The 24209-nt window shown below is 50.6% G+C and overlaps 4 protein-coding genes across 7 annotated transcripts; 1 reads left to right on the top strand and 3 right to left on the bottom strand.

The window, feature by feature from the left end:
• Positions 1–1955: 1955 nt before the first annotated feature.
• Positions 1956–4975, bottom strand: LY6G6C (lymphocyte antigen 6 family member G6C). The gene is given in 4 exon segments (XM_037151432.2): positions 1956–2170; positions 2577–2669; positions 2672–2698; positions 4924–4975. Coding segments are annotated over 4 exon segments (387 nt in total).
• A 1606-nt stretch (positions 4976–6581) lies between these two features.
• MPIG6B (megakaryocyte and platelet inhibitory receptor G6b) lies at positions 6582–9800 on the top strand. Of its 3 annotated transcripts, none has more exons than XM_037151351.2 (6): positions 6582–6661; positions 6854–7201; positions 7357–7447; positions 7754–7794; positions 7929–8008; positions 8135–9800. In XM_037151351.2, the coding sequence occupies exons 1-6, from the start codon at positions 6601–6603 to the stop codon at positions 8237–8239; spliced, it is 726 nt and encodes a 241-aa protein (XP_037007246.1). In that variant the 5' UTR covers positions 6582–6600; the 3' UTR covers positions 8240–9800. The 3 variants fall into 3 exon arrangements, with proteins under 3 accessions (XP_037007246.1, XP_037007247.2, XP_037007248.1); XM_037151352.2 differs by having other exon boundaries at positions 7910–8008; XM_037151353.2 differs by lacking the exon at positions 7357–7447 and having other exon boundaries at positions 7910–8008.
• Positions 9801–10133: 333 nt separating this feature from the next.
• On the bottom strand, positions 10134–13541 carry DDAH2 (dimethylarginine dimethylaminohydrolase 2). 2 transcript variants are annotated; one of them, XM_037151463.2, is made up of 8 exons: positions 13134–13541; positions 12691–12761; positions 11936–12300; positions 11720–11819; positions 11516–11589; positions 11266–11385; positions 10628–10777; positions 10134–10449 (listed from the first exon to the last, which is right to left on the bottom strand). In XM_037151463.2, exons 3-8 carry the CDS (start codon positions 12230–12232, stop codon positions 10333–10335), a joined length of 858 nt encoding a protein of 285 aa, XP_037007358.1. In that variant the 5' UTR covers positions 12233–12300; positions 12691–12761; positions 13134–13541; the 3' UTR covers positions 10134–10332. The 2 variants fall into 2 exon arrangements, with proteins under 2 accessions (XP_037007358.1, XP_037007359.1); XM_037151464.2 differs by having other exon boundaries at positions 11936–12297.
• Positions 13542–13626: 85 nt separating this feature from the next.
• CLIC1 (chloride intracellular channel 1) lies at positions 13627–18827 on the bottom strand. Its single transcript, XM_037151465.2, has 6 exons — positions 18578–18827; positions 16438–16547; positions 16132–16257; positions 15837–15943; positions 14918–15099; positions 13627–14051 (listed from the first exon to the last, which is right to left on the bottom strand). The coding sequence occupies exons 1-6, from the start codon at positions 18614–18616 to the stop codon at positions 13890–13892; spliced, it is 726 nt and encodes a 241-aa protein (XP_037007360.1). The 5' UTR covers positions 18617–18827; the 3' UTR covers positions 13627–13889.
• Between the last annotated feature and the right edge of the window lie 5382 nt (positions 18828–24209).

Below are 24209 nucleotides of genomic sequence, written 5' to 3'. Positions count from 1 at the left end.
AAATCTTTTTTAAAAAAGATTTTATCTTTAGACAGAGGGGAAGGGAGGGAGAAAGGGCGGGAGAGAAGCACTGACGTGAGAAACATGGATTGGCTGCCTCTCGTAGGCTCCACCCTGGGACCAAACAAGCATCCCGGGCAGGTTCCCCGACTGGAATAATCAAACTGGCAACCTTTTGTTTTGTGGAAGGATGACCAACCAACTGAACCACACCAGTCGGGGAAGGAGGTGTTTTTTAAGGGGCAGAGAATCCTTTTGGGCTCCTTGAAATCACATCTGCTCTGCCAGAAGGCAAGTCCCCCCGCCAGGAGGCTAACACCTGTCTCATTCTCTCTCTCAGCCTCGGTGACCTTGCCTCGTCACCATCCAGCTTATGTGGCAGCTCATGATTGCAATCAAGTGGAAACAGAGTTGGTGGAAGATGAGTTACACAACCCACAGGGCCTGCAGCACTCGAGCCCAGTGCAACAGGGCCGAGGCAAGAACCCTGGCCCTCGCCTGCATCTTGGCTGAAGTAGGCAGCGCCCTTACCTGGGTCTTGCCAGACTGTGGAGGGGATATTGGGAGTAGAGGACGGAAAGGGAGGAAGAGAATGAAGATCTGAGGTGAGAAGACACAAGTCCTCTCTGAGCTACTAAAATCTATCGACCTCTCAAGGGCTGACTGGAAAATTCCATCTCTTCTTTGTTTGATGGGAGAGCTAAAGGAGTAATATGGGGGCACTCCGGCTCTAATTTGGGGGTTACCAAGCATCAGTGGACTTATGATGCACTCCTTAACTGGCCCAACTCCAAAAGACAATGGAAAATGTGCCCCGTTACTCCTTGATCTTGTCTCTAACCCTAACCCTACCCCTTTCTGAACAATGAGAATCACAGAGGAAAGAAGGCTGTGGGCTGAGGGGGCTCATGAGAAATCAATAAGCGTGGTTGTCTGAGTTGGTTCTACTGTCCCCCATTTGCAGCTTAGCTCCCAATAGGACTCTTTTGAATTGAGAAAGGAATAAATGTAAGCCTGTGATAGGAAGTTCATTCAGCGCCCACTTAGTAACCAGGCCAGGTGAGGCCTGACTGTAACCTGAAGGACTGGTGCCTGGAAAGGGGGTCCTGGGTCCCATCCCTGTGCAGCTCTCCTGCCCTTTTTGGGGAGCCCTCAGACCCAGCTGCACCTGCTTCTTAGCAGTACCTCAGAGGTGTGACCTAAATTTGAGACAAGGACAGTTTCTCCAAACACTGAGCCCTGTGGCCACCCCCACACACTGGAATGGAGGACGGAGGCGGGAAAACCTGTTTCTCCATTTGCCCAACTTTCCCAGGAAACTCCCAGAAGGATTTTTGGGTAAGGGCAGGGCCTGAGGGTGTTACTTTTCTGGGAGAGGGGGCTTCTGACAATAGGTCTTCTGGCAATAAATGCACCACTTATCCGATACAGACATTTATTATTCAAAATAGAAAGAGGTGAGCAGGGGAATGGGGTATATATGGCAGCCAGGGTTTGGGGAATCAGCCCCATACACTGGGGACAGGATAGAAGCCCCATTTCAGGCTAAGATCCCAATACCACCCCCCCCCCAAGCAGGGCATGGTAGAGTGCAGGAGACAAAGTGGGGAGTCCTTCTAGGGACCGGTGGAGGATCTGGAGTAGTCTGGAGGGCAATGGGAAGGGACTTGGGAAAAGCAGAGAGGAGGGTGTGGGATGGAATGATGGGTGGGGAGACCACTGTCTAAAGAAATGTGAAGGCCCTGGCTGGTGTAGCTCAGTGGATTGAGCATGGGGGGACTGGGTTGGAAGCTTTTGATAAATAAAAAAAAAGAAATGTGAAGAGTCTGTAGAAAGATTTTTCTAAGTAAAGGGAGCTGGGGTGAGACCATTGCTGAGAGCCAGGGGATGTAGAGACATAGGGAAAGTGGCTCAGGCTAAGACAGCAGGGAGGAGAGGCAGCCATGGAGTGGGTGTCAGTGCAGCAAACAGAGGCCAAGGCCAGCCAAGGAGGTGAGGAGGACTGGGGCCAGGGCTGGGGTAGGCCAAAGGGCTGGCCTGTGGCACCTGTCCTTGTCATAGCAGATTGTGTTATAGGTCAGGCACAGCTTGCGGCTGGCTTGGTTGAAGGTGTCTCGACAGGCCTTTTCAGTAGTGCCACAGCGAGGGTTGGAGAAAACCCACATCTTTCCTGGGGGCAGGCAAAAGTGGGCAGTGGTGGCAGCAGGGATGTGTTCCCCTCTCCCCACCATGTACCCACCCAGGCTTCCTTTCTTTCCAACTCTGTCCCAACTTACCCCACTTTAAAAAAAAAAAATCTCTTTTTGGTCTAATCTTCCTCCTGCACTTCCAGGCCCTCCTCCTGATCCAATCCTGCTGTCACATGCTGACCATGAAGCTTTGGGGCCGTTACTCTCTCTTTCTAAGGCTATTTCCTCAGTATAATAATAACAGCCACATCATAAGGTTGTCATTAACATGAACTGAAACAATCCATGTAGAGACACACAGAATGCTACCTGACACATAATTATTTTTGACAAAATGTTCTCATTGCTGTCATTCTCTGTTTCATCTCAGCTTTCCTGGGTTTCAGCCCCAGAAAGTGGGGAATATTACAGAGGTACAATTTGTGGTTAGGCATTTGTGTCCTTGTTTCAGGTGGCAGTACTACTGGTTCACACAGGACCCTTGTAGCAGGAGTGACAGCGAATGTGAGCTGGGAAGTCAGGCTGAGGTGATGGGGTGTCCGACTCACCTGGGGCTGAGCCGAGCCAGCAGATGTGATGGAGAAGAGCCAGTGCAGTAGGTGTTCTGACCTGCTTGGTCTGGCAGGGATGGAGCAGGTGAGTGATAGAAAGTGGAAGTGGATGAGGGTAGAGTTGCTGCTCTATGTTGCTTTATGGATGGCCCACACACTAAATATCTTCCTCTACTCCACTCCTTCTGGGGATGAATCAGGGGAGCAGGGCTACCAGCAACAGCACCAGGTTAGGGAGAGATGGAAAGTGAGCTCCATGGGGTGGAGGAGGTGGGGAAGAAGGTGAAAGAATTCAGAAGAGGTCACAGATAGAGACTTGAAATGGGAATATTAAAAACAAAAGGCATGAGGCTACAACACATGCAGAAATGGCTTGGAACTTGAGACTGGCAAGAAAACCACATGTAGCCCTGGTTCACGTGGCTCAGTGGATTGAATGCTGGCCTGTGAACTGAAAAGTCGTCCGTTGGATTCCCAGTCAGGGCACGTGCCTGGGTTGTGGGCCAGGTCCCCACTTGGGAGTTGGGGACCACCTTGCATGGTATCAGAGACTGTAGCCCTATGCGATCAAGGCCTTGAAAGAGGCCTGTAAGTCTGGACCAGAAAGCCAGGAATGCAGGAGGCAGGCATGACCTGATACTAGCACCAAGGGCTTCTGTGGGAAATCAGGCCTGAAGAATACATTGTATCCTTTGACGTTGCTTTGCTTTGTATATATAGCCCTGTTGATATAAACCAGATGTTTAAGTTCAAAGCATAAAGAAGTGAACTCCTTATCTCATGAAGCACACCTTAACAACCATCTGACATTAGCATGTCTAACAGACCCTGACCTGAGGCAGATCTCTGTGTTTCCCTGATTGTTATCTACAGATAATTTCTGTTTTCTGTTACTATGGCCCTTACACATTGATTGATGAGCTTCGCATGCCTGGGGTAAACCCCTTCCCATACCGATCCCAAAATAGCCTTGTTGGAGAAGGGCTTGGGGCCTCTCCACTAGAGGGAATCGCCACCCCCTTTCCCGCTGGAATAACAGATTGAGTTCAGGATGACTTGCTTCCCATCTGCTTCAGCCAGGAGAGCTCGGAGGGACACTTGGGGGCATGGGAAAAGCAAGTGATCAATGTATCTCTCATACATCGATGTTTCTCTATAAAAATAAATAAATAAAATCCTTTAAAAAGTACAAGAAATATGTGAGATTGTTTTTTCAAAAAGAAAGAAAACCAGGTGTAACTAACTTTAGCAATTTATCATTCACCTCCTGAACCCTCCTGAGCATGGGAAGAGGAACCAGACCTGAATTAAATTCTCTCACCCCAGGAGCTCTCGGACGGAAAGTAACACTAGCTGGGAAACATCATCAGGTTCTGCCTGGGTACAGAAGGTGGCACCCCCCCCAAATTCCTGCCTTAGCTAATTCAAGGTTAGGGCATGCTAGGCTTGGTGAAGGAGGGATTTGGTCCAAGGGTAGAGGAACCTGTGACTGTACCTCAGTAAAACTCACCTTACCCTTGAGAGCAAGCAGTCCTGGCATTCCCTCCCTAGAAGGCTGGGAAAATCTGCTTGGTTCCCTAGGAGATTCTAAGAGGTCCAGAAAACTTGTTTCCCTGTGGGCGTGGGGTGGGGTGGGGGTGCACCCCAGGGAGGTGCGGGGGGGGGGTGCGGACTAGAAAAGGCAACTGCTTAAGGAACTGAGCGTGAAGTCCCTGATGAAGTGACGTCAAGGTGGGGTGCAAAAGAAACTTCAGGTTTTCTTCAGGATGCCTCGGTTTCTGGGAGGACAGACACCTTGCTGAGTGCAGGTGGAGAAAGGAAAAAGCGGGTAAGCTGGGTCCTGGAGACTGGTGTTGGAGTGGGGCTGGGAGGGGAATTGAATGTCAGGATTTTCAAGGAGGGAGCACCTTGGAGTGGTGATCAGGGGACCCGGAACCCTGCCTGGATAGAAGAGTGGGTCTTGAAGGTGGGGAGGAGTCTGAAGGACGAAAACGTGGGCCCTGGAGAAATGGAGCAAGGACACTGTCACAAGGAAGCCTGGTTCTGGAAGAACAGGAGAGCTCAGCCAATCGGAGCCAGGGGTGCTTGGGATCTTGAGTAGTGGGTAGTATAGGGTGATAAGTGAGGCAGGGTACAAAAGTCCTAACTGGGTGAATCAGGTCCTTGGGGCCCTAGGTGCTCACCTGAGACCCAGCAGAGCAAAGAAGATAAGGTAAGCAGCAGCAGGCCTTTCATCATGAGGATCCTGAGAATGGCAGCAACTGCAGCAGCTGACAGTAGATTTCCAGGGATCCAGCTCTGGGAGTTGAGATCTTTTTGGAATTTATAACCCCAACAGTCCTCCTTTCCCGTAGCACTTCCTTCCCCATTTATGCACAGCTGACTGAGGAAAAGACCAGGGATGGGGAGGAGCTAAAAAGAACTGGGTGGGGGATGGGAGAGGGCGATGGGGGAGGCTGTGCAGGATGGGGGGTGCAGGGAGTATAGATGAGCCATTTTGAGTCCTGGGTTCAGACCAAGATACCCCTCCTCATCCTCAGCCTACAGTCCTGCCTGCCCCGACCTCTGAAGAAGCATCACCAGAGGCCTCTGTGATATTATAGTGGCTGTGGTGGTAGTAGCTGCTGGTTCCTGGGAAATGGACAATGGGTGTGGCCCAAGATGACTGTCAATTTTGGGTTCCTTGGTGGCGGGGTGCGGGGGAGGGGCATTGATAGGGATGCAAAGCTCACCGGCAAAGATTTTTGATGGAAGGGGCCAAATTAATCTCGATTCAGCTCCCATTTGGTCTTCCTGACCCCTGCTCAGCTACAGGATTAGGGAGCAGGGTTTGTGATGTCACTAAGAGCTTCTGTGAGGTCATAGCAGAAGCATGAGCTGGGGCTGCCTGCTAAGGAGGGGCTGCCTCAGGCCCCCCAAAGGTTCTTAGGACCCTGCTCCAGCTCCACTTGAACTTGGCTTGGCCTCCGCCACTGCACCAGCTCAGTTGAGAGCTGATGATGTCCTGGGTGTGGGACAGGCACACCTGTGTACCTGTGTCTGCTCCAAGGGGCCTCTGCAGTCAAAACCTGCTGGTTTGGACAAACTGAGCTCAAATGCAAAATAGAAACAGACACATAAGAGCAGGATGACAGCTGAGGGGGGTAGAGCTGGGGGATGGGTGATCAGCAAAAAGGAAACCGGACCCATAGACATGGATAACAGTGTGGTGACTGTGAGGAGGGATAAGGAAGATAAATGGTAATGGGAAAAAAATTACGGTAAAAGATAAAAATAAAATACCACACACACACACACACACACACACACACACACACACACCACCCCTGCTGATTTTGATGATGAGACACAGTGGCTGAGAGGACCGCCTGGATACGGAGATAAGAGGTAGAGCTAAAATAAGACTAGAGACAGTCATGATAATAGCAAGCACTTCCTGTTCTGTGCCAGCCATTGTTCTGTGCATTCACAGTGTGTGTATTTCTCACAATCCTCAACATAGATAGTTTTATAGATGAACAAACAGGCGCAGAGAAGTTAGGCAACTTGCTCACATCACAAAGCTAGCAGACAGTGAAGTCAGTATTTGAACCCAGACGGGATCCAGAATTTCTGATGTTGCTGCCTGCTGCGTTGCGGGAGTTAAAGTCCGTGAAAATGCTTGTGTAAACCGCTCAAGCACGAATTGTATCTTTGGAGAGCTGTGAGCTTGCCGGCCAGTATTCCCAGAGAGATCCGGGCAGCTGGTGGCCCCGCCCCCTCTCTTATCGGAGCCCCCAGACCTGCCGACCCCCGCACCCCGTTTCCCTCCAGTCTCCCCCGCTGATTCACTCGCCTCCTCTCCTCACCACATCCCAGCCATGGCCCTAGTTCTGCCGCTGCTGCCACTGCTGCTGTCGAGGGCCCAAGGGGACGCCTCGGGTAAGGCGTCCCTGGGAAAGTCGGGATAAACCAGGAAAGACTGGGGGGGGGGGGCAGGATTGGGAAGTGGGCTGTGTGTGGGAAGCTCCAGGACCAGGATGGGGGGGACAGGCGAGGGGAGAGGAGACGGGAGGGAGGAGGAGTCCTCTCGCCTGCGGGCTTGCCCTAACCACTGCCCCCGGCCTTTCCTAGTTGTCTTGGACGGCCGCCCGGGCGACCGGGTGAATCTCTCCTGCGCGGGGATCTCGCATCCCATCCGCTGGGCATGGGCGCCTAGCTTCCCAACGTGCAAGGGCCTGTCCAAAGGACGCCGCCCGATCCTGTGGGCCTCTTCGAGCGGAACCCCCACAGTGTCTCCAGTTCAGCCCTTTGCTGGTCGCCTAAGAGTCTTGGACCCTGGTATCCGGCGGCTAGAGCTGCTCCTGAGCGCGGGGGACTCGGGCACGTTTATCTGCAGGGGCCGTCAGGAGGACGAGAGCCGTACAGTGCTTCGAGTGACAGGGGATGGGGCCGATTGCAGGGCTCCAGGGCCTAGCCAGGGTAGGTCGAAGCCTTCTTTCACAGGGGGCTAATTCGGACACACATCCCCGAGGAGGAGGGGGGCCTTGGCTGGGGATTCCTGAGCTGGAGAGCTAGCTGTCTGTCTTCGCATCAATGACCTCAGCATTCACCACCCCCTTCTGCTGTTGCTCCAGGGTCCGTGTATCCCCAGCTCCTGATCCCACTGCTGGGCGCCGGGCTGGTGCTGGGACTCGGAGCGTTGGGCGTGGTCTGGTGGCACCGCCGGTGAGCCGGAGGGGCGAGACGATAGGCGGTCGGGGCAGGGCCAGAATTTTCACGGACGTACTCCTCACTTGGAGCTCTGGGGTGTGGCATGGAGAACGGGGGTCAGAACTTGGGGGCGAGGCCATAAGCTAGTGGGTGGAACTACTGGCGGGATCAGAGAATGGGCGGAACTGTATGCAGTGGTTCGCCTAAATTGTTAAGGGGGTCAGAGCCTGAGAGTTGCAGGGTCGTTGGTGCGAACTGGAGCAGAGAACAAGGGTGACAAGACTGGTGGCTCTGAAACACTGTATTATATATTCCTTACAGGCGCTCACCCCGGCACCCACTTCGACCCTTCCCCAGACATGGTGAGCCCGGCCCCAGCCTTTTTTCCTTCTACTCATACATTCCCCGCCCCTCAGTTCCTGAGTCTGAGCCCTTGCTGGGAGCAGACAAGTTGGTCACCTTCTCTCAATCCTTCAGCTCTATCCCCTCCACATAGCTCCACTAGTAAAAGCCGAGCCCCAGAGGCCAGTAAAGGAGGAGGAGCCCAAGACTGCAGGGGACATGGACCAGGAGCAGGTAAGGGTTTGGGGATGGGAAGGAGACTGGCCAGAATGCCTGAGAAAGGTGGACCAAGAGAGACAGAAGCCAGGATCGCCAGTGAGTCACACTTGAGACACTTCCGCCTTCCTCCCCATCTTTTAGAACCTGCTGTATGCAAACCTGGATCATACGGCCCTCAGAAGACCCCGCCAGTTGCTGCCAGTGGTCCCTGCTGATTCCTCCACCATCTATGCGGTTGTAGTCTGAAGCGAAGCCCTTACTCCAAACATCAGAAGCATGGGGGTTCCCTATAACTGCCCTCTCCTCTGACTCTCCCAGGAAAAAGGCAACCTGGGGTAGAAATCAGCACTGGCCTGGGAGTCAGGAAGCCAGGGTATCTCTGCCACTGGTCTTGCTCCTTCAGCTAGGAGCAAGATCCCCGTCAGCCAGTCCTAGGTAGTTGTCTCACCTCTTCCCTTCCTTCCAGTCAAGCTCTTTGAAGCAGGGGCTTACACTCGTCTTCTCCATTTTCTTCTCCTTCACTCCACTCCTATGAGGTTGCCAGTGATGTCCTAATGGCCACATCCAGTAGACATTTTTTAGCATTCATCTGGGTTGGTCTTTTATTACTCCATTCTTTAAGCTGTTTTTCTTTAATGCTAATGTCTTCTTTCTGGACCTTTCTTTCTCCTTACCTCCATGGTATTCTTCACCATGCTAAGTTTGTCCCTTTCTTTACCTGCCTTCTTCCTCTTCTGGGAAGCTGTTGTCCACAGTGGTCTCAGCCCTCACCTTGGCAAATGACACGCAAAATCCTCTCCAACTCAGATTTCGGATATGGCATTTTCCAAACTGTCCCTCAGACATCCCTGCCTACCTGGCCCTATGCATTCTGCACACAGCATCTCCAAAACTCAGTCACGTCCCAAACCTCTCAGTCCTCCTCTATTCTCTTGATCAACACTGTTGGCCCAAGTCAGAGACTGAATCAGGGAGTGAGACCTCCTTCCCCTCTCTCTTACACAATGAACCAAGTCTTGCCATTCTGTTTTAAGGTCACTGTCAAATCCACACCGTCTTCATGCTCAGCACTGCCACCTGAATGTACTCTCATTTCCTTGTGTTACCTGTACCCCCACTTCATCCTTCTGCCTTTGTACCCTCCTCCCTAAAGCCAGACAGATCTTTCCCCAATACCAACCTGCTTCTGACAGCCTTATTTCAGATCTGTAGTATTTCTTTCCTTAACCTTCAGCTCTCTGCCTGTTCTCCAGGCCTATTTCTGTCATACCACACGTATACAACATGCTAGCCTTAGAGAAATTCTCCCCAGGCCCCAAATGTTCTATGCCTTTGCCCAGCGCAATTCTTTTTTCATGGATTACCCTGTTCCCTCTTCTCCACTACCTGCCTTGACTCTTGAGTGTAGCTTCTGGGAAGCCATTTCTGACCCTCTTTGCCACCATGCATATTTTGATGCCCTGGGAGTCCCCTTATATCTCTCATCAGCAGTGAATTGGCCCTGGCTGGTGTAGCTCAGAGGATTGCGCGAGGGCCTGTGAACAAGAGGATCACAGTTCGATTCCCAGTCAAGGCACATGCCTGATTGCAGGCCAGTTCCCAGCAGGGAACCCACGAGAGGCAACCATACATTGATATTTCTCTCCCTCTCTCCTTCCCTTCCCCCCTAAAGATAAATAAAACACACACACACACACACACAAAACAAAAACAGTGAATTGTTCCATCACAAACTGCTCAACAATTGAGTTCCTTGATCCTTTTCGCATCACTGCTAGGTCTCAGTAAATGAGTGAATAAAAATGAATACGCCGCAAGTGTCATTTCTTCCTATCAACTAGGGATGGGCTGGTAATCTACCAGTCTCTGAATCATCTGACATTCAGATAAATTCAGCAAGAGATCCATCCATACTCTCTACTCTCTCTTTTCTGCCCTGTACATGCTCTCCACAGTAGAAATTCTGTCCTGTCCAGCTTGCGCCCAGGTACCTATGACACAGGGCTGGGCGATGACTCAGTAGGTGCCTAATGAGTGTTTGATGAGTGGAAGAGCCCTCCTTCCCAGCACTATTCGCCATCTTAGGTTTCAGCCCTGCTTCTGTCCCTCTGCCCCAGCAAGAGACTAGCACAGCCCAGTCTGAAAGTTCAGTTCTATTTTATTAGTTCTGGGAGAGTAGATTCAACCAATGGCCTCTATTTTTTTCCTCGCACTATGCCCTCCCCCTCTCTTGGGGCCCTCTCCCCATATCTATTCACCATCCTGTGTCTAACCCTCCTTCCCCCTCCATTCCCTACGCTGCCCTGCCCCTGGTCAGCCAGGATCCCAAGGCCAGGCCCTCAGCTGTGGGGACGTGTGCTAAGCACCAGGCAGAGGGAGCTGAGCCCAGCACCTGCCTTCTCCAGTTCTGAGCAGGACACAGGTACCGGGGTGACGTCAGAGAGCTTCTGCAGTGCCTGCAGGGAAGACATGGAGTGGGGAGATGGGAGTGAGACCCTGAGGCCCCCCTTGCAGGCAGCTCAGAGTGGTCCCACTCAGGCTTCTAGAGAAGGTACCCCTTGCTGCTCCTACTAGGAAGGCCTGAGCCGCCTTTCTCTGGTTGTTGGTAGTGGTGGAGCTCCTGCCTTCCCTCACCTCTTGGCTGTTGGGCAGGTCCCCCCCTCCACGGTGCAGGAGGAAAGGGGGCGCACCAGGCAACCCAGGACGCAGAAAGAGACAGTCAGCGGCTGCATCATCTGGGAGGGTCAGGGAAGCATAGGGGTGGTCCGTCAACACTGCCATTGCCTGGTGTAGAGGAAAGAGGCAGCATTCAAGTGTCAGAGCCTCTCCACAGCCGACCCTGGCTTCCCTACCACGACTAAGGGATGGGGACGGTCACACTGGCAGAATAATAATGACACAGCACTATGTGTCAGGCGCAGTTCTAAGCGCTTAAGCTACCTTTGGTAATTTGCACCTCCAAATCACAGGCAGTCCTTGCCACCTGCCTTTTCACCCTTTTTTTTCTTTCTCCCCTTCTTCAGCCCCCACCTGTCGGCCCTAACCATCCTTCAAGTCACAGCTCAGATGCCACCTTTGGAGATTTTTGGAAGACTGTAAATCGATCCTCTTCCCTGATTTCCCAGCTTCCTGTCAGGTTATACTTCTTGTTTTCTCGAATTTTTCATAGTAGATAAACAGCTCCGCGAGGGGAGGGGCTGGAGCAAATTCTCTGAGCCTCCCAGCCTCGCCTTTCAAGGGCCGTTCCCCACCCTAGCCCCACCCCTCCTCACCCTGACTGCCTTTTGGGCAGCATCGCTGCTACCGGCCACCACAGTGTGGGGTCCCCCCATGCCGCAGAAACTGCGCAGGTGGGAGGGGCTTGAGACTGGCACTGTAGAGACTGCGAAGTCCTAGGCGAGAACAAGGAAAAATATTCAGGGACACAGAGAGGTGAGGGAATACCCTTAAACACCTGCTGTCAACCTCTTCTTCCTCCTCAGTGTCCAGCTCCCCCCTCCCAAGACTAGTCTCACTCCTCACCCGGAAAGTGTCTGCCACTATCTCAGCTCCTCGGTGATTGGTCCATTTGGAGAGGCCTACGAAAAACTCCCGGCCTGAGCCCAGGGTGGCCGAAGAGGTTTAAAGGCGGAGGGAATGAGTTGGAAACAAGGCCAGAGATGGCCTGGTCTCCCAAACTCCACCTCCCTGTTTGTCAGGCCCCAGGGATGGGCACCCCAACCTCACCGGTGAAGAGAACATCAGTGCCATCCAGCGTGGCGTTCTCATCCCCCATCTCCACAATTCGGAGCCCCAGGTCCTGAAGGGCTTTACGAACTCCATCCACCTTAGCACAAGAGAAGAGGGAGCAGAGCAGAGACATTCCCACCCTCAATTCTTCCCTAAAGCCTCAGATGTCCAGCTTTTCTCTTTCCCCTACTCCCACCCCACCCTAGAGCTCACCTCTGGCCTGCGGGCAGGACTCCAGGGCCTCGTGATTAGGGCTGTGTCCCCTTGGATCACAGCGGTGTCACCGAGCAATGTTCCCAGCGGCAGTGACTCTTCAGGAGGCAGTTCAAGCAGCTGCAGCCCCAATCGCTGCCTCAGTTTACCTCCCAACACCCCATGCTCCCTCTGTGCTTTAGCCAGGTCCAGAGCTGGGAGGCCAGCCCCCGCCCCCTCCCCAGACGCCAGGCTCTCCGGGACCCCGCGGATCAGGGCATGGGTGCAGCGGCCCAGCCCTTCCCCAGATGTCCCCATCCCATCCACAGATGCCCCTTCCGGCCAGCCGCGATGATTTCTTAGTTTCCTCTTTTTTGTTTCGCCTTCTAGGAGAAGAGACAGAATGGGGGGAAAACAGAGACATGCAGAGAAGGGCATAGGGAGATGACTAAGAATGCCGAGGTCTTCCTCCAGCCATCTCTGGATGCCTGTCCCACTCCTCTCCACCTTTTCCAGCCCTTCCTATGCTGCCCACCCCAGTCCACCCGCACCCTAGAGGGTCTGCTTCTTTAGGGGAAGTCCGAAGACCAAGACCAGGATCCCCTAATCTCCAAAACACCTGTAGCCCCTGCTCCGGGGTGGGGTGGGGGCGGGGTGGGGGGCTTGCTTCGTGAGGCTCCAGCCGGGGCGCCCCTCTTGGCAGCCGCTAGGATGCGCTCACTCCCCAAAAATGCAGTGGCCCCGCCCCCTTAACCCTCCGCTGCTAGTAGCCGTACCGTTTGGAAGCGCGACGAGCGAGTTGTGGGACTGGAGACAGCTGGGGAAAGAGGGCCTGGGGAATGCAAGTCTTGCATCCAAACGAGAAAGGGAGAGAGGGACAAGAAGGGAGGAATTAGATAGAGCCTAAGGAGTTAAACAACCTCTCCACCCTAGAGAGTCACTCGGCTCCTAGCGCGACCCAGTATAAACCAGACCGAGTCCCGGAGGACTGGGAGAGGTCTAAACAAAATCCGAGGGGCGGGGGAAACAGGAGGCGTGGCTCTGGGAAACGGGCGCCACTCCAGGCTCCAAGACCTGGTGGTGGTCCCTTCTCTGCTGGTCTATCTTAATCGAAGTCCACCCCATTCAGCTTCGCACCCAAATGTCGGTCCCCTGCACTTTGTCCGGCGCAGGCACGGCCCCAACACAGGACGGGCTACACCTCCCACTCCAGACTCACCTCCAGCAGCCACCCCTACTCCTGCTGCTGTGTTCTTGGCTGGGGTCCCAACCCCCTTGAGAACAGACTTGGCAGACAAGGGTGCTTGTCTTCAAGCCTCGGGGACTGGAGTTTTGGCCTTGAGGAATCCCCGGTGGTCAGCGCAAGTAATACTGTGGGGCGGGGGCGCGACGGTCTGGCAGCTCCCGGGCATTGTCTAAACGGGACAGGGCGGGGCTCCCCGAGGCCACGCCTACACAGCTCGGCGACGCCGCGCTCTCCCTTCTCAGAAGTTGGCTCCGCCCGATGAGCAATGCCAGGGCCCACCCAGATATGGCCGCCCCTTAAGGCTGGGCTACAAATGCGACATGGACTCAAAGAACCCACAATGGACTGACAGTAAAGGTAAAAGTCAGCGCAAGCCCCCCTCTTCCACATTTCTGGTTTCTGCCCTGAGCTCAAGGTCACCCACCGACCGACCCTTCATTCCTTATTAAACACGTTTCAAGCCCCGTTTGGGTAAATACAACACTAGATTTTCATTGTGTTTTATTACTGAAATACATTGTCCTACCCATCCCACCCTACCCACAATAAAAATCTCACCCAGGTCCCCCATTCCTTCCTCTCTTCCCCCCAGGCAGTCCTGCACAAGTGCTCTAGAATTCACTTCCTACTGGACATTTTGCATTGTGCCCATTGGGTAGCCAGTTGGAAACTGCGTGGGGGCCTTTGTGGAGAAAAACGGAGGGGGCGTGATGGAGCCCCAAGGGGAGCTTATTTGAGGGCCTTGGCCACTTGCTCATAGGCCAGCTCGATCTCCTCATCATCCGGACAGGTGGATGCGAACTCTTCCCTCGCATACGCACTGCGCAAGTACCGATGCACGCCCCGGAACACCTCAGGGATGGAGAATCCCCGGTACTTCTTACACACAACCTAGGGGTGGGGAGAGAAGGTCCAACATATATATTAGTCTCGAGGAAACCATACTGGGCAGCCTCGCTGTGGTCCTTCTTTTATCCCAAGGTCTGCCTGATAAAACCCAGCCTCTTGTCCAGGCATTCTAGCATCTCCACTGTCTAGCTTCTTTTCCTATGATTCTTATCTCCCGCAGGAATCATCATCTTCAATCACCTTTCTTAACTCCTCACTGTCTTATATTATATTGTCTTTACCTTTCCTTTCTACTTACTGATAACCAGACCCTTTTCAGACCTCCTCATTCCAATGGTGCTACTTTTCTCCTTTTGGTTTTATTGAGATATAACTCACAAACCATTACATTTTTCTCTTGTATTTCCAGAGTGACTTTTCTATTTTTCATTTGGGGCAAGGACCAAGTATTATACAACTTTGTCTTTTGGTGTTCAGTACAAAGTTTTTTGGCAGACTGACATCGTGCCCATGTTTCACAAACTAAGACCATAATTATGACAAAAAGATGGGAGCCAACAGTTTTTATCTTCCACAAGAGGAAGCAGAAACTGAAGCTATGAAAAATTAAAGCTCCGATTTTAGGAAAAGCCTGCTCTGTCTGATCTGGAGTTTGGCAGTGATAAAGACAGGAAGAACATTCTTGAAAGTAATACTGGGATGTGTTACTCTTGGCCAGCCGATTGCACCCACAGCTTATATCATGGAATGCTAATCTCTAAGCAATGGTTTTGCCAGCAGTGATTGCTGAGAAGGAATAGGGTGGCACCTGCTATTGGTAGCAATCTATAGAAACTATCCTAAAAAAGAAATCACTTTTGAAGTGGTTGTCATGGGGAGTGGCCTTTCCTCCCACAATGACCACCCACCTGAACTATGTGGAGCTTTGGCAACAGGTTGCAGTCAGCCAAAGTGAGCTCATTTCCATCCAAAAACTTCCTCTGAGAGATGCCCTCATCCTCAGCACTGGTCTCATCCACTTCTTCTGGGAGGGGGGATGTCAAATAATTGTCTAAAACTTTCAGGGCTTTCAGGAGCCCCTTCTCCAGATCTGTGTAAGAGAGGGGCATTGGCAAGAATGTCAGATGATTGACACAGTCCATGTTCAGGTTCAACTGGCAGGGTGGAAGTCAGAGGGTGAATACTAAGGGTGAGACCAGTCCAAAATAGCTAATGTAGCACTGGCTTGGGGTGATTCAGTGGTTGAGTGCCCGGCTGCAAACTGAAAGGTCAACAGTTCAATCCCTGGGCCAGGTCCTCAGTTGGGGGCGTGCAGAGAGGCAGCTGATCAATGTTTCTCTCCATCTTTCTCCCTCCCTTCCCCTCTGTCTAAAAAATAAATAAAATCTTCTTAAAAAGCAAAAAACCCAAACTAATGTAGTATAGCTTTCTGTGTTATTCTAAGTACTTTACATACAAAAACTCATTTAATTATCACATCAACCCACACAGTAGGTATTATTATTCTCATTTTATAGATGTGGAAATAGAGAGGTTAAATGAGTTGCCCAAAGTCACACAGCTAGTAGGATTTGTTCTCAGGTAGTCTAGATCTAGAGTCACTGTTCTCATTCATAACCCTGTTCTGCCAAAAAACAGGCCAGCAGCCAACCCAACTAATGTCCCCGGTGGGCAGAAGAGGCCAGGGAAAAAATAAGAGTCAATGAGAACTCAAGAAATTTTGGGAGTTAAGCAAAAATAAGGTTTGCCAACATCTGCTCCATCTCCTTGATATCTGAATTTCCTCTACTCCTCCTAGGACCCAGGCCTCTGACCCACAAGACTCACTATCATTGAGTGCTGGGTTTGAATTCTTGATGTACGCAGAAAATTTGGCAAATATGTCCAGGCCAGCTGTGTTTGATTCAGGGTTCAGAGCTGCCAGCTTGGGGTACCTGAAAGCCAATGGGAGAAACAGCATAAGATTTCTTCCTGAGAGGAGCCAAGGCTCCCCTGCCCCAGCACCATCACCATCTGTTTCCCACTTCTTCAACAGTGCTCGTGCGCTCGCGCGCGTGTGCGTGCGCGCTCGCTCTCTCAGAGCTTCCCAGCTCCCACCTCCCCTTTCCAAGGACCCTAGTACCTGGGGGGACAAAGCTCTGCCTCCAGAAACTCCTCGATCTTGTTGGTGTCTGTGTGCACTTCTGTGCCATATAGCAGAAAGGGGAGCTGCCCTCCTGGGCACAGCTTCTGCACCGTCTCGGTTCGCCTGCAGGAGAGAGAGGCCAGGCATCAGGACAGGAAAACAGGGTCAGGGAGAGCCAGAAAGGGGAGGAATGTGGGAAGAGAAAGGGGCTCTGGGTGGAAGGGAAAAACATTCAGGGTGGCTGCATGTGTATGCGCACGTGTGAGCACAAGGGGTGTTTAGAGAAACAGAAGTTGGGCCCACCTCTTGGTGTCAACGGTGGTGACGTTGAAAGTGACTCCCTTGAGCCAGAGCACCATGAATAGTCTCTGGGAGAAGGGGCAGTTCCCAATCTTGGCCCCATCACTGCCAGCCTGAAAAGCAACCCCCACCTCAGGTTAGGCCTGGTGTACCCCACCCATTCCCAGGCCATTATGGGCATTTCCTACTCCCAGACCTAGCTGCTTTCTTCCTAGTCATGACACACACACAGTCTCTCCACTAAAAGCTCCCCCCAGAACTGAGCTCTCCACCCTGGGCTGGGTCAAACCTACAGCAAATCAGTGGGAACATTTTCTGCAAAGGCCAGCTTCTGGTTCTCCAGAGGGTTAAGGACAGATGAGGGGTACGGCGGTGGGGGGCAAAGAGAATGGGCTGTGGAAAGGTTAAGAGATCTGGATCCTGGCGAGGGAAGGCTAACAGCAATGTAGTTTCCTATGTGCTATTCTAAGTACTTTACATACAAAAACTCACTTAATTCTCAGATCAACCCATGAAATAGCCCCTAGAGAAGGACTTTGGTGAGGCCAGAGCTGTAGGAATTGACTAGAGCCAGAGGACAAGAGAGGTGGGGCAGGGTTTGGAAACCAGAGTTCCGGTTCTCTATACCTCTACTCAAGCTGTTTCTGGGCAGCTGGATGGGGAGTCAAGGGGCCCACAGCCTGACAGTAAGATGTAGAGGGCCTTGCAGGGGGGATGCTCTCTAATTGGCAAGTGGTGACCTCATCCCTCAAGGGACACCTCCCCCTAGGCTAAGGGTGATTCATCTGCTGGTGTCTCCAACCTCAGCGGCTTCCTTCCTGGCAAGGAGTGGGGGCAGGGACCTGTGAGGCTAAGGACTGAGCCCTAGACGCCATCTCTGTCTTCCCTGACTTTGCCTACAGGGGTCTCCCAGCACAAGTCCTCTGGCTCCAGATAATTAATCCTCCTCACATAGGACCCAGGGCCAGGATCTCTGCAGCACCGGCTCACCCAGGAATAAAAATAGCCCTTGAGGCAAGTGTGAGAGTGAGGTGGGGACCGCACCTAAGGGGGTGGATCCAGGCACTTCACTGGGCATAGGGAGAGGGAATGGCTGCCAGAGAAGTTGAGTATAGAGGGAGAAATAGGCAGGAACACAAAAAGACAAGAACAAAAGAGGGGCTGTGAAGAGAAAGGAAGCCTGAAAATAAGGGAAGGGCGATGGGCAAACGAGAAGACAGGGGAGGCTGCCAAGGGGAAGGAGAGCACAGAGATGAGTTCCAGAGAAGGGAGTGGGTAAGGGTTCAGGGCAGGAACAGTGAAGGCTGTGTGTGGCCTGCGGTTTTGATACCCAAATGCCATGAGGCCAGCTCTCCTCTTCCATACACAGAGAGAGGAGAGTTGGGGTGACTCTTTCTCTCCTGCTTCTACAACCCTCAAACCCTAAATGCGCTAACGCAGCTCTTCTCCTGACCTCTTCCACCTAACCCAAAGGTAGCCACAACTAAACTCTCATCTCACTACCTCCCTTTCTCTCACTTCCCCTGGTCCCAGGCTCCTTTCTCCACCTATCACTCCCCCGGACCTGCTTCCATTCCCACTCTCCTGGCTCCTTCCACCCCATTAATTCTTCCCCGTCGACCTCCACTCCCAAGACTCCCTACCACACCCTCTCTCTCAAAACCTCCCCCGCAGGCCTCACACAAACACACACATTTCTCTAAGTCTCCCCCACTACATCCCTCACCCTCTAATCTTCTGGTAGGACCACAGGTCTTAATGTTTCCCTCTGTTCTTCCCAAACCCTACTGGACTCCCGCTGCCCCCTTCTCTCCCAGGCCTTCTGTCTGCTTGTCCCCCGTCCCCCGTCCCTCTCCCCAGGCCGGGCACCTCCCTTTATTCTTGTGGTCCTTTAGGCTGCTGGAAGCTCGCACTTTTACAAACTTTTCAGGGTTGAGCCCAGAACTCTTCATCATCTGCCCATACGTCAATAGTCTTCCCCTCCCGAACTAGTTTCCCCTCCCCCATCCCAAAGACGGCATATGCGTTGGGTTTGGGGGGTAAGGAGGGAAACGGTTGGGGAGGTAAGGCTGGAGGCGGGGAAAAGTAAGAACTGCCTTTCCAGAATTTGGAGGATGGCCCAGGAGGGAGAAGGTGTTCTTACCTTCACGAACAATTCGACCTGCGGCTGCTCTTCAGCCATGGTTGCGACGGGGACCAGGAAGCGGCCGTCGCTGGGGGAACTGGGAGGGGCCCGGGCCGGGGAAGGCGGTTCTCACAGGCAGAGATTCTCTTCCCCGGAGCTAGGACTGTGCCCTCAGCACAACCCACTCACTCCAGACTCGGCCTCCCCACCAGCCCAGAGGACCCTACACTCAGCTCCTGCAGCTCGATCCCCTCACCGGCTGGATTAGGAGCGGCTGACTCACGGACCGGCCCCGCCCTGAACCTGGGGAGGGCACAGCAGTGGGGCGGGACCCGAGGCTCTGGGAGTGGGCTCGGAGGGGAGATCCTCAGGTCCCGGGAGGATTAAGAGGCGGTGAGGAAATCCTGGGTACCTCTTTGTTTCTGCACCAATCTCCTGGAACACAGGACTTTATTTTTTTGCCTCAGTTTCCCTGTTTCATTAATCAGAAGACTCCTACTTTACCTTCACTTCGGAAACTTGATACCAATAGGTTGGACCCACCGTGAGGGCCCACAGGGAATTTTAGAACAGCAAGGTGGTCGTTTATTCCTTTTCCCTAGTTCCTTCCAGATATCAGTCCCAATTATGCGTTGCTAAAACCACGCATAAGGAGAGGAACTTCGAATTGGAAGCTGCAACTCGGAGAAGAGAGGGGTGAAAAATAGGGCAGGGAATGGGGAGACAACCAGACCTGTGCTGGGGAAATAGGAAGCGGAGCCCAGCGCCCTCATCGTTGGGGGAGGTTCGCTTCCCTTCCTTAGCTTGGTCAGCTTTAATGCTTCCACTTAAACCCCCCCCCAAGGGCGGGGGGCGTCCCTGTTCCTTTTGCCCTTTAGTTACTAACAGGTTGCCTTGAAGGAGGAGTGAAAGGGTAGGGGAGTTTTGGCCCCAGGGATCCTGGCATGGGGGTGTTAACTGTCCCTATCATAAGTAAAAAACAAAGATCAGACAGGAACAGAGAGCGAATGGAGGCCTTGGGGACACAAATAAATAAGACCGGGAAAGTAGGTCTCTCCCTCTTCAGTCACCTTAATTTTGGAGGCCTATCAAACTATGATTTGCTGAAAAATAACTCAAGAATGTGGCCTCCAAATGGAATATATTCCAGCCTCTACATCTCGACTCTCCTATCCGCCTATCCATTCTTTTTTTCCCCTCATTACTCTGTGTCTAAAAAGAGACCAGGGAAACTTGGTGAGTGCAAGGACACAAGAGCAAAACAGCTTGAAACTTTAAAAAAGGGAAGCACTAGGGAGAGGAGTAGAGTGGAATGACAAGACAGGCTGTGGGAAACAAGCAGTTTGTGGTTTCCTCTCATGCTTCCTCTTCTGGGGGTTTTCACCTCCCTATAAGGCCTATCTCCTTCCTTCCCAGAGAGGGGATGGATATATTTGATATATGTTCCCTTAAATTGTAACATCCTATAAGGATAAATAATGATTCCACAAATATGTGCATGTACATGAAATTTCTTCCATGGTGACCTTCAAAATCTGCAAATAGGACCCCTTCTATCTGAGGGATGTTCAAAGCAGCCCTACTTCCCAGGGTCCTCTTTTGCTATAGTTTTGTGGAGAAGAGAATCTGCCACACAAAGACATTCCCTCTAGGAGAAGCCTCAAGCAAGTGGGGCCAGCCAGGAGCTCAAACAGGTTTGGCAGCTTCTCCCTTGCCTCTTTTTTTCTTGCCTACATCTTTATAGCTAAAGCTGCCTCCATCATCAATATTGACTTTGGTTGGCTGGCATGGCTACACACAAGGTGTTTTTTTGCCTTAAGTTCCCCAGATGACAGGTGATACTGCCCTCTCCTGATACCATACAGCAATGCCCCAAATCCTGATTCAAAGGCTCCCTCCTACTTCATCTCCTTGCCCTTGCTTGTCTCGTATCTCAGTATCTTCCCTTTCCTTTTCTGTACAGGTTTCTCTTTCCACTCCCTCCCCTTCCTGGGCTTGGTAAACCAGTCCCTAATCTCTTCCCACCCCAGATTGGAAAGTGTTCCCCTCCCAGACACTCCTTAGACACTCCTCATCAGCCTCCTCCAGGTTTCCTTAGCTCCATTGCTCAATAATTTGCTATGTGTAACCATTAACCTTGCCCTTAACTCAGTCCCCCTCCTTTCTTGATAGAGAGTATTTTCCAGTCACTGTTTAGCAGAATCAGGTTACCCCACCATCTTTCCTAAATTCTTGGGTGGGATCTCCCCATCTCAGGGTACACAGAACAAAGCTAAGAAGATGTGCTTTAAGGGATCTATTTTTTTTATTACATATATTTTTTATTTCTGTCTCACAATCTCCTTGCTTCTTCTACCCTCATATACATTCAAAAGTTAGCATCTTGGAGCCCACACTTAACCTGTTCATTATTTTTAGTTGACCACCTGGCCCAGAGTAGGCACTAAATAGTTGCTGTAGGAATGAATGGCACCCTTCTGTCTTTAGGGTGTATGTGTGTGCCCAGGGCTATGGCCAGGTCCCAGTAGAATTGTTGGTGTTTTTCCTCTTTAATTTAATATGTTTTATTGATTATACTATTACAGTTGTCCCTTTTTTTCTCCTTTTTATTCCCCGCCACCCTGTACACCCCCTCCCACAATCAATCATTTCCCCACCTTAGTTCATGTCCAGGGTCATGTATGTAAGTTCTTTGGATTCCCCAATTTCCTATACTTTTCTTAACCTCCCCCTGTCTATTTTGTACCTACCATTTATGCTTCTTATTCCCTGTATCTTTTCCTCCATTACCATTCCCCCTCTCTGTCGATAACCCTCCATTTGATCTCCATTTCTGTGATTCTGTTCCTGTTCTAGTTGTTTGCTTAGTTTATTTTCCACTCCCCTTTTTCAGGTTTGGTTGTTGATAGTTGTAAGTTTGTTGTCATTTTACTGTTTGTATTTTTAATCTTTTTTTCTTAGATTAAGTATCTTTAATATTTCATATAATAAGGGTTTGGTAATCATGAATTTCTTCAACTTCACCTTATTTGGGAAGCACTTTACCTGCCCTTGCATTCTAAATGAAAGCTTTGCTGCATAGAGCAATCTTGGATGTAGGTCCTTGCCTTTCTAGACTTGGAATACTTCTTTCTTTCCAGTCCCTTCTTGCCTGCAAGGTTTCTTTTGAGAAATCAGCTCATAGTCTCATGGGAACTTCTTTGTCGGTAACTGACTCCTTTTCTCTTGCTGCTCTTAAGATTCTCTCCTTATCTTTAATCTTGGGTAATGTAATGATGATGTACCTTGGTGAGTGCCTCCTTGGGTCCAACTTCTTTAGGACTCTCTGGGCTTCCTGGAGGTCTATTTCCTTTGCCAGGTTAGGGAAGTTCTTCATTATATTTTCAAATAAGTTTTCCATTTCTTGCTCTTCCTCTTCTCCTTCTGGCACCACTATAATTCAGATATTGGAACATTTAAAGTTGTCCTGGAGGTTCCTAAGCCTCTTCTCATTTTTTTGAATTCTTGTTTCTTTATTCTGTTCTGGTTGAATGTTTCTTTTGTCCTTCTGCTCCAAAAGATTGATTTGATCAATCTTTTCCTTCCCTTTACTGTTGGCTCCCTGTACATTTTCCTTTATTTTGCTTTTCATAGCCTTCACTTTTTCCTCTATTTTGCACCCATACTCAACCATTTCTGTGAGCATCCTGATTACCAGGATGTGTTCTGAACTCTGCACCTTATAGGTTGGCTATCTCTTTATCACTTAGTTGTATTTTTTCTGGAGCTTTGATTTGTTCTTTCACTTGGGCCATATTTTTTTGTCTTGGCGCACCTATTATGAAGCAAGGGGCAGAGCTTTAGGTATTCACCAGGGCAGGGAAAACCATGTCATTGCTTGCGTCGCTGTACAGTGGTGTTGGTGTTGTTATCAGGTCTACTCTCTGCTGAAATTTGGTGTAATTCCAACAGTTTCATTTCCTCTTGGGGGGCTTATATTATAAATTAGGCCTGCGCTGGCCAGGTATTTCAATTGGTTAGAGCATCATTCCCCGTACACCAAGGTTCCAGGTTCTATCCCTTGTCAGGACACATATAAGAATCAACCAATGAATACATAAATAAGTGGAACAACAAATTGATGTTTCTCTCTCTCACCCCCTCTAAAGTCAATAAATAAAACTTAAAATGAAATAAATTAGTAAATATTTTTAAACATTTATTTATTTTTAGAAAGAAGGGACAGGAAGGAGAAAGAGAGGGAGAGAAACAACAGTGTGTGGTTTCCTCTCCTGTGTCCCCCACTGGGGACCTGGCCTGCAACCCAGGCATGTGCCCTGACTGGGAATCAAACCAGAGACCCTTTGCTTCACAGGCCCGCACTCAATCTGCTGAGCTACACCAGCCAGGGCTAAATTAGTAAATTTTGACTAATAAAATAAATTAGTCCATTTATTCAAAAATGAATAAATTAGGCCCTGTAGTGCCCTTGTTGGGTTGGTTGTATACTGTACCCAGGAAATTGGCAAAGAAGGAGCCTAAGATGGGAGCCTCACTTATTTCTGCTTATTTAAAACACCCACCCTGACTGGTGTAGCTCAGTGGGTTGGGGGGTTGTTCTAGCAGGCCAAAAGGTCACCGTATAGATTCCCAATGGGGGCACATGCCTGGGTTTTAGGCCATGTCTGGGGTTGGGGATCTTGAAGAGGCAACCCACATATCCATGTTTCTCTCCCTCTCTGTCTCCTTCCCTTCCTCCCCTCTGTCTAAAAATAAATAAATAAAAATATTTTTTTAAAAAGCATTCAGGTAGCCCTTACGACTTTGCCATGCACTGTTCTAAGTTCTTTACAAATATTAACTAGGGCAAATGTTAATTTAAGAGTTGGCACAGGACTTCCGCCAAGATGGAGGCATAGGTGGAAGCACTGCGCCTTCTCACACAACCAAGTTTAAAAACAACAAAGTTTTAGCAACAAAAATGCAGCCAAACCACAGACAATTGAACTACACGGAAGTCTGACAACAACGAAGCCGATAAATCTAAGCAATGAAGAAATAGCCAAACTTTCAGATCCACAGTTCAAACACTGGTGATCAGGATGTTCACAGAACTAGTTGATTTTAGTCACAAATTACAAGAACATATGGAAGCTAAACTAATTGAAATGAAGGGAAATACACAGGAAACCAATAGTAACGGAAAGGAAACTGGGACTCAAATCAAGGGAGTGGACTAGAAGGAGGAAAAAAATGACCAAACAGTAAAGGATGAAGAAACAAGAATGCAAAAAAATGAGGAGAGGCTTAGGAACCTTCAGGACATCTTTAAACGTTCCAACATCCGAATTATAGGGGTACCAGAAGGGGAAGAGGAACAGCCACCAGTGGAAAAGTTCTTTGAACAAATAATAAAGGAGAACTTCCCCAATCTGGCAAAGGAAATAGACTTCCAGGAAATCCAGGAAGCTCAGAGAGTCCCAAAGAAGTTGGACCCAAGAAGGAACACACCAAGGCACATCATCATTACATTAGCCAAGATTAGAATGAAGAAGAGAATCCTAGAAGCAGCAAGAGATAAGGGGACAGTCACCTACAAAGGAGTTCCCATCAGACTATCAGCTCATTTCTCAAAAGAGACCTTACAGGCAAGAAGGGGCTGGAAAGAAGT

Source organism: Artibeus jamaicensis, unplaced genomic scaffold (genome assembly GCF_021234435.1).
Source record: "Artibeus jamaicensis isolate MK-2021 breed Jamaican fruit bat unplaced genomic scaffold, CSHL_Jam_final contig_469, whole genome shotgun sequence".
Taxonomy (NCBI): domain Eukaryota; kingdom Metazoa; phylum Chordata; class Mammalia; order Chiroptera; family Phyllostomidae; genus Artibeus; species Artibeus jamaicensis.
The sequence above is the reverse complement of the archived record's forward strand: the minus strand, read 5'-3'. Positions and strand labels throughout refer to the sequence as shown.

Coding starts and splice junctions, on each gene's coding strand:
- DDAH2 (XM_037151463.2), bottom strand. CDS start 12,232: ATGGGGACATCTGGGGAAGGGCTGGGCCGCTGCACCCATGCCCTGATC. Junction 11,820..11,935: donor GTCCTGCCCGCAGGCCAGAG/GTGAGCTCTAGG, acceptor TCTTGTGCTAAG/GTGGATGGAGTTCGTAAAGC. Junction 11,386..11,515: donor TAGTGGCAGACACTTTCCGG/GTGAGGAGTGAG, acceptor GTTCTCGCCTAG/GACTTCGCAGTCTCTACAGT.
- MPIG6B (XM_037151351.2), top strand. CDS start 6,601: ATGGCCCTAGTTCTGCCGCTGCTGCCACTGCTGCTGTCGAGGGCCCAA. Junction 6,662..6,853: donor GGCCCAAGGGGACGCCTCGG/GTAAGGCGTCCC, acceptor GGCCTTTCCTAG/TTGTCTTGGACGGCCGCCCG. Junction 8,009..8,134: donor GGGACATGGACCAGGAGCAG/GTAAGGGTTTGG, acceptor CCCATCTTTTAG/AACCTGCTGTATGCAAACCT.
- CLIC1 (XM_037151465.2), bottom strand. CDS start 18,616: ATGGCTGAAGAGCAGCCGCAGGTCGAATTGTTCGTGAAG. Junction 16,258..16,437: donor ACCACCGTTGACACCAAGAG/GTGGGCCCAACT, acceptor TCTCTCCTGCAG/GCGAACCGAGACGGTGCAGA. Junction 14,052..14,917: donor CAAAGCTCCACATAGTTCAG/GTGGGTGGTCAT, acceptor CCCCACCCCTAG/GTTGTGTGTAAGAAGTACCG.